At 39.6% G+C, this 8196-nt stretch overlaps 1 protein-coding gene across 10 annotated transcripts in view; it reads right to left on the reverse strand.

Annotated features, from left to right (window-relative positions):
* Window positions 1-8196, reverse strand: part of PTK2 (protein tyrosine kinase 2) — a 220197-nt gene that overhangs the window by 181022 nt on the left and 30979 nt on the right. For 6 of the 10 annotated variants that reach the window (XM_042463824.1, XM_042463823.1, XM_042463821.1 and 3 more), the window contains exon 1: window positions 5691-6186. The exons of 1 other annotated variant lie outside the window; for it this stretch is intronic. In XM_042463824.1, the coding sequence (XP_042319758.1) occupies window positions 5691-5793 (103 nt within the window). In that variant the 5' untranslated portion in view covers window positions 5794-6186. Of the gene's footprint in view, window positions 1-5690; window positions 6236-8196 lie in introns of those variants that run through there. 3 more of the 10 variants (XM_042463818.1, XM_042463817.1, XM_042463827.1) reach the window with 2 other exon arrangements.

The raw sequence follows: 8196 nt of genomic DNA on the forward strand, positions 1-8196 counted from the left end.
TTTGTACTGCCCCTGGAAACTAATCTGCAGCCATTGAAGTGATTTCAACACAGGTGTTATATGGTCCGACCTTGGTGTTCTGGTGACCAACCTGGCTGCCCCATTTTGAACCAACTGAAGCTTCCGAACTTGATACAAAGGTAGCCCCATGCAGAGTGCTTTACAGAAATCCAAACGAGAGATTACCAGTGCATGTACCACTGTTTCAAGGTCCTTTTTGTCCAGGTAGGGACGCAGTTGAAGTATCAACTGTAGTTGGTACCAAGCCTTGTGGGTCCTTTAAACTCTAAGATTCCATGATTCTAAGACACAGATGAATGGAAAGCTTTTTATTGCTTAATTCTCCACACCAACTAATGTAATAATATTATCAAACTTACTCTAAAGCACCATTAGAATTATTTGTAAAGTGAAAAACATTATTCATGTTGACTTGTTACTTATCATCCCAGCTACCAACCCAGATCACATAAGGGAAATCCATAACTGTCAAAGAGATTACATTTTCTACATATTGCGTTAACCTATGTTGTAAGACCACGTCGCCTACATGTCAAATTGGGTCATTGGCTTTATTGCCTAGGACTGATGAAAATTGCAGTTCAACATTTAGACATTTGTCTGGACTCCCTCAAATTTAACCAGTTTTGACTAACAATTTACTTATTATAGACTTATTTTATACAACCAAAGAAAGAAGAGGAATTTAAAAATACAGATTATCTATTTCAGTTTAGGCACAGCCCAAATATCAGCAGCAAAAGGGCCAATGACCCAATTTGAAGACTTATACCACATTTTAAACATACGCATATCAGGTATGCAAGTGTGCATTGGAACAAGCACTACACTGTCTCTCTATCACATATACAACCTTCAAAAACAAAGATCTTTGAGACATAAAAGATCAAGATAATTTCTACTATACTTGTCAGAAGTAGTTCTCAGGAAGTTGTTCAGGAGTATAATAGTTTTCCCCCTTAATCCCAAAGCAAGTATGCACAGTTTGCAACTTTCTATTTGTCACTGTAAAAACTGAGATTTTAGTTTTTGAGGCTGCATCTTTCACATGTTCAAGTCTGTTACCAGAGGAAAACAGGGAACACATTGCAAGGTGTTTATGGATGGTTTATTAATGTCATTTCAGATTGTATATGCTCTCAAAGACCTTCTTTAGGGGCTGCTTGAAATTTAAATTCAGAAATTTCTGGAGATGAAACACAATTTACTGGACAAAACACTAACGCCAATACCAGAAACTAATAAAATGTATTCATCTGTCACTGGACAAATGAAAGAAAGCATCTTGAATCCAGAGCAATTTAAAGCAGGGCAAGGCATAAATCAACTCCACTTAAATTGAACCAAACCTACACTGGTGGGAAAAAGCTGAATTTGGCAAAACTGTCATGGTTACTTTATACAGAAAAGCAAGCATTGCGTAGCCGATTAATGCAACAAGGAAGTAGCCACATAAGCCCCAGAGTACTAATTACAATCAGGTCACTGAGAAGATAGCAGATTTTCAATTTTCTAAACAAGAGGAAAGTGAAAGGAATTGCTCCAAAGCAAAGAAAATTTGCTTGATGATTCTTGTCAACCAGAAAAAAACTGAGTGCCTCTGACACACAGAAAGTCAATACAAAAACAATTAAGATAAAATAAAAAGAGTTTAAACAATGTTACTTAGAGCAATATAAATCACATAGGAAGTGAAGCAAGGAGCAAAAGCTTAAATTCCAAACTGAGTGTTACAATAGTTCAGAATGTTTTAAAGGTGTGAGTTCAAGAAACTATTGAAATTTGTCATTCTGTTATTACATTGCTTTAGTCTGTAGCTATTTAACATTCTTTATTATTGGGGCTAGCCAGATCCAGTTTTCTTCCCCTAAGGTTATGTTGACATGCAGTCTATGCATATTTACCAGATAAAGACTAGTCACTATTCATTTGCAAATAAGAAACTCTTACTGCACCTTCTCTTCAAGGAACACTAAAAGCTGACTCATTCAGAATCGAGCCATTCTCCAATTTCTTTAACTCACACCTTTAAAACATATGGGATGTGTTTCACAAGACCCAGACTGACAAAAAGTCTTCCAAATGTTTGAAGTGCACCACTCTGTAAGAAAGCTTATGCTATAAACCAGCTGAATTGCCAATTCAGTGTGTTATCCTGTGTATCACATGTATAGACTTGCATGCAAAATACACTACTATAAAAGCATAGCCTTGTAATGACCATCACTGATAATCTCTACAAGCTACCAACATTTGAAAATGATACCCTCATAGATACACCTATCTGTATTATAGGGAACACACTTCTCCAGGGGGGAATCTCAGCAAAAATCACGTACTTTTACATGATACCAGCACATGGGAATCCAGCTTTAGCTATCCAAAGGCCAAGGAACATGAAGATGTCAAAGAAGCTTTCTTCATTGGTAAGAGGGAAACAAGAGAAGTCTTTTTTTGCTCTTTGCATTAATAAGGCAGAAAAACACATCTCAAGAAATTAAAGTCCAGCAAGAATATGCAGTACACCAGTTGACAACACACATCAATGGGTAAATGAACAGATTGAGGGTAGAAGAAAAAGTTTCCAGTATCAGGTGAGCCAACTTTGAACAGTTCTTCCCAAAGTTCAATTTCTGTGTCTCAGAGCCTGTACAGACAGGCCAATATAAAGCTGCTTCGGGTCACTTTGGAGGTATACTGTTTAAATGACGCAAGCGTCCTAAGAGACCAGAAGCTGCACCAAAGCCATGCTCTAATCCTAAGGACTGGAGTGCAGCTTTGGCACAGCTTCTGGACTCTTAAGATGTGTGTGCCATTTAAACAACATACATCCAAAGTGATTCGAAGCAGCTTTATTTTGGCCTGTCTGTATGGGCCTCAGTCTCTCAATATGTTTCTGGTCTCACTAAGCAAATATCCTACAGATAAATAACTGTATTGGTTCACTGTCCATTTCAGAGCACAAGTGCTGGTGAAAATCTTTCAAACTCTTGTACAGCTTAGAAGAAATGCATTACCAGAAGGACTGTCCACTTCAACATGCCTACACAGCAGGATCACCTTCAGAAGCCTTCCCCAGGTGTCACCATAACCTGAGATGAAGCAGGAGCTGGCTGGGACAAGGCTGGCTTACAGAATTAACTCCCCGTGGGACGTTTTTGTTTTGTTTTTGAAAGCTTTTTCACTTGAGATAATTTAGACTGGTTTGGGATGGGTGGATGCTATTTTATTGCTAATGTTTCATTACACATTTGTTATGTCCTCTGTTTTGAAATGTGAACCAGTCTTGAAATGTTCACAAAGGGACAGTTTACAAATTTGAAACTAACAATATGAAAATGAAATGAAATTAATTATGTAGGACTCAAATGTCTTGAGGAATTAGGAGCCCTTCAGTTTCCTTACCACAGCAGTGCTCCCCATCACTTCTGCACAAATTTCCATCACTGGAGTGGGTCTCACAATCCAGTGCAGAATGAGAATGGCAGTGTAAACAAGAAAAACTCAGTGAAAATGAAGTTGACTTAACCATACACCTCTTCTTTCACATTTCATACCAGTTTTACCAAAGTCTTGAGTTCAAGTACAGATGCTCCTGATGCTAACTCAAGATTGTCTGCATATGTGCACATGTGTACATGCATGTATGTACATGCTCCCCTCCCCTTGTCATCCCCAAAAAGCTGGAGTTATCCAGAAAGAGGACAGCTTAGAATTTTCATTACTTCAATTAAAAAATTACTCCAAAATCAGATCACATTAATGGAGCAAAAATAATCTGTGTTTGTCTGTGTTTTCAACCTAAATAGAGCAAGATATTTGATGAGGTTCAATTCTGAGTTTGGTATGAATTCGCAGGTATCAGGTCTGACCTCCAATCAGAGTTTGATTTCTGTGATCTGCAAAAAAACTACTTGAGATAGTAACACTATTCTGTGACTCTCCCATGGCTTCCTGATCATCATTTCTGACATATCAAGTATATCATTTAGGGGTTGTAATATTATGTTACATGAACTAACCTTAAAAAGAACTATCTTTACCCTTAAGTATAGTTTAGAAGATGAACTATATAAATGCAGCTAAAGAATAAATCTGTTTAATCGTTCACCACATTGCTCCATTTCTTAATTTAAGTGAATGCAAAGCTTCAGTGCATCCTTTATGTTGAGCTTTTAAAAAAAAAACCTCATCAAATATGCATTTTGCATTCATTTTACAAAAAGCCAGAAGCATTCAGTGCATTTTGCCTCAAAAATGCTTATGATTTGCATATTTAATAAGTGTTTATTGCAAAGTCTACAGCATTGACCTGTGGCCCCAAAAGAAAAGAAACATGCAATGATTCACATGGAGTTTACAGCTTACTGAGACATATCTGAGATTCTAGAGGTGAATTCTCAAGGTCTAAAACTGCAAGTGCATACAGAATAATACATATGAATTGTGGACATACAACATGCTGGAGAAAGTATTGGCAAAGCTATCTTAAACAATCCAGTATATGTTCTTTCTAGGCCAGATTTCTACAACCTAGTGTCCAACAGATGCTTTGAACTACAAGTCCCAGAATGCCTGAAAATCAGACATGCTAGCTAGAACTGATGGAAATTTAAGTCTCAGACACCTGGAGGGCACAATAATCAGCTAGTCCTCAGGAAAAAATATATTACAGTGGTTTGCCCAAGATACTTTAACCTAGAATACATGTAGCTCATATGCTTCACCACTAAGTTACGGCACTGATGATCACTCACTATGTTGCAGCAGTTAAAACTGCAGTCATCCGCAGCCTCCAGCCAGAAAGTGAACATTACCTTTTGGCAGTCTGCAGTATAACGTCTCTTACTGGTCACTATGACCACCATCAACAAGAGAGAGGTCATACAACTCCACCTTATACTACTTGTCTATTAAATATGAACTTTCTTCACTGTTGTTGCCTCTTGTATAATTTCACCTTAAAATTAATGGCGTATTAACTGTCTGTATAATATGAATCCCACCATGATAAATCACCGTATACAAAATAGAAAGTGTGTAAACATTGTTTATGCCCTGAGGCCCGCCCACCCAGTGCGTAGAGCTCTGTAACTGTATCTGTCTTATTGCACAACCAGAATTCCAAGTCAGATTCTATCAGTATGTCAGTTACAACACACATGTCTATTATATTTACAAAAAGGTAATCAATACCCTAATTCTGCCTCAAAAAAATTCTATCACACTTACACTCACCACATTTCCACACTCATCTTGCTACTGAAATTAATTTGCAAACCTGGCCTGAAATGAAATTAATGACACTTGATAAAAAGGTCTAAAATGCAGAAAATCCACTAGTTAAGATAGGTGAGCATACTCATTTTTAAATGAAAAAGTGAACCTAAAAAGGTTAAGGTCTACAGTCCATTAATGCCCCTTCAAATTGTAGCTACATTTAAGGGAGAAAATGTTTCTTGCCAGGTGAAACCCCCCCCCCCCCCCCCACACACACTCCCTACAGCTGATTGCTTCAACATCCAAAATACATGACCAGAATGCAGCTGCTTTGTTTTCAATTTCATGCCAGCCTTCCACGCTCAGTAGTATCCATTTAATTCATCAAATGAGAAGGGAACTTAATTCAAAGTCAGAAAGTGTTTAGAAAATATTTAAGTTCAGTGTACCTTTAGCCCAGCATATTGGGAACGGACTACAGCCGCTTTTCTCCATATAGATAACACCTGCTTGTTTCGGGGCCTGTTGCCCTGCCAAATCCAAGAACAACATACACACAATCGTATAGAGATCACGCCAGGCTCCGGCATACAATGTCCCAATTCAGCTCTCCGGTAGTATTTGCTCCAGCAGGGGGGCTGGGAAGCCAGCCACTCGCATGTAGTCAGAAGCAGGAAGAATCAGCTACTAACCTCCCTTACATTTAGTCTCTTTCATTCAGGTTTGGCTGCAGAGGTAGAAGCAAAGAGAGAGAGAGAGAGAGAGAATCATACCACCCCATTCCTTATAGCTCCTATGGTAATATATTCCGACAGCATGAAGAATGCCTTTCAGTTTCAGAGTCTTCTCATGCCTCAACGATTTAAATCACAGGCCATCCTTTCCCCTGGACAAGCTAGTGAACAGAATGCAACCAGCCAGCAATGTGACTGTGCGTCTGTATTCCTAGATTCATTCAGGAGAGGCAGAAGAAGGGAGGGAGGGAGGGAAAGAAGGAAGGAAGGAGGGGGAAGCCATAGAGAGAGGAGAGAGGCAGCAAGGCGATTAGCAACAACCTTATTAATATGCTAATCTCACCCTTCTGTTCAATGCAGCCAGAAGACCTCTGTTTACAAACTGACAGCAGATTCTAAAACTGACTAAGCTGCAAATCAAGCCTGACCCGGGTCACAGCTCTAGATCCACTCTTGCAACCATCTCAGCCTTAATCCGTGCCTTTGGCACCATACCTACTTACCCTGACATTTGATTTGCAATAACTATCCTGATGAAGGAAGAACAATGGAAAGCGGCACAAAGAGAGGTCTGCACTCAACAATCAAAGGTTTAATGTTGAATTAAATTCATTGTCATGTTTCAGTTACAAACAAACTTTATTATTATCTAAAGGCTATAAAGTGTATTTTTTTTTCCAAAATATTAGATGTATCTCAAGAACAGGGGTGAAAGAAAATCTTAATCTACATTCTCTTGGAATTTAATTAAGTATGGTATTAATGGTAACAGCAAAAGGAAAAATAATACATAAAAATTTCATACAAATTAGAAAACAGAAAGAGGTTCCCCCAACGAATGCACCATCTGAAGCATGACAATAGTGTAAAAGCTCCCATAGGTAACAGGCAAGCAACTGTTGAGGATGCTTTGATTGAGATTTCCTGCAGAGCACGTACTAGGGTTAGGAAGGGGCGGTGCTTCTGCACCCCCTAACCCTAGTATGCGCTCTGCGCGCACAAAATGGCAGTGGCTGTTCCACACGGCCGCCGCCATTTTGACGTCTCAGACGCATAGCGTCCAGACATGTCACGACAGAAGTGGCGCCGTGAAAATGCGCCTTGCACCGCCACTTCCGGTGCCCAGGAAGGAGCGCGATTTCTGCGCTCCTTCCTTGGAGTGTCTGGGAGCCCTGCGGTGTGGCAGCTGTGGTTCCCAGATGCTGCAAGCGGCGGCGGTGGCGGGAGACCGCCGCAACCCGGCGGTTTGTAACCCGCCTGAAATAGATTTCCTCTCCTTCAGCACAAAGTGGCACAGAGAACACTAAGAATAAACTGGCTAGGAGTTTACAATGCCAAATGTGCTATACACAGACATGTTTAAAAAGTTCTAATAACTGGTGGAATTAAATAGCTTTTTTTAGTAGTCAAATGTATTTCCCCATAACATTCCTGTGCTAAGAAGCCTTTGCTTGTTGCCCTTAAAATGTGAAAATGTTTTCTAGTTTACACAGAGCTGAATGTGTTTTTACACAGAGTGCTTTTGCCACTGAGCCTAAGTTGTTCACTTTTGTTAATGTCTATTCATTTTGCCCCAAAGAATGATTTAGCAGGGGCTAATTTGTAACGTCCATTATACATAACCAGATCTTCATAACAAATGAGCAGCCACCATGCCATGTTTACTGCCATTTTAGGTATTAAGGCAAATGAACATATATTGTTGCTAGCTACAATATATACAAGGTATTTGCTATCACATGGCTGTCAGTGCCATCATATTTTAAGTGTTTGCACCTGCTCAGCACTGCTGCCAATCAGTCATATTAACTAGAGATGTCAGATATTCTACAACCAGAATACTACTTGATATTGGCTAGCCTGAAGATAGAGGGTCCTCCCTCCATAACTGTCATCCTTCGGCCTGGGAGGGAGTGAATAGGCTGGCCCAGCTCCACCAGGGCTAGCCTGAAGAAGAAGAGCCCTCCCTCTAGTCCACCTGCCTTGGTCCAGGCCTCAGGGGGAAAGAAGAACCACTGGACTTCATCCCCTTTCCCTCCACCATTCCCTTCTCCTTTTGTGTCGTGTCTTTTAGATTGTAAGCCTGAGGGCAGGGAACCGTCTTATTAAAAATAATAATTGTAAGCTGCTCTGAGAGCCATTAGGGCTGAAGGGCGGGATATAAATACCTAAATAATAATAATAATAATAATAATAATAATAATAATAATAATAATAATAA

The sequence above is a fragment of the Sceloporus undulatus genome, chromosome 4, assembly GCF_019175285.1.
Source record: "Sceloporus undulatus isolate JIND9_A2432 ecotype Alabama chromosome 4, SceUnd_v1.1, whole genome shotgun sequence".
NCBI classification, from domain to species: domain Eukaryota; kingdom Metazoa; phylum Chordata; class Lepidosauria; order Squamata; family Phrynosomatidae; genus Sceloporus; species Sceloporus undulatus.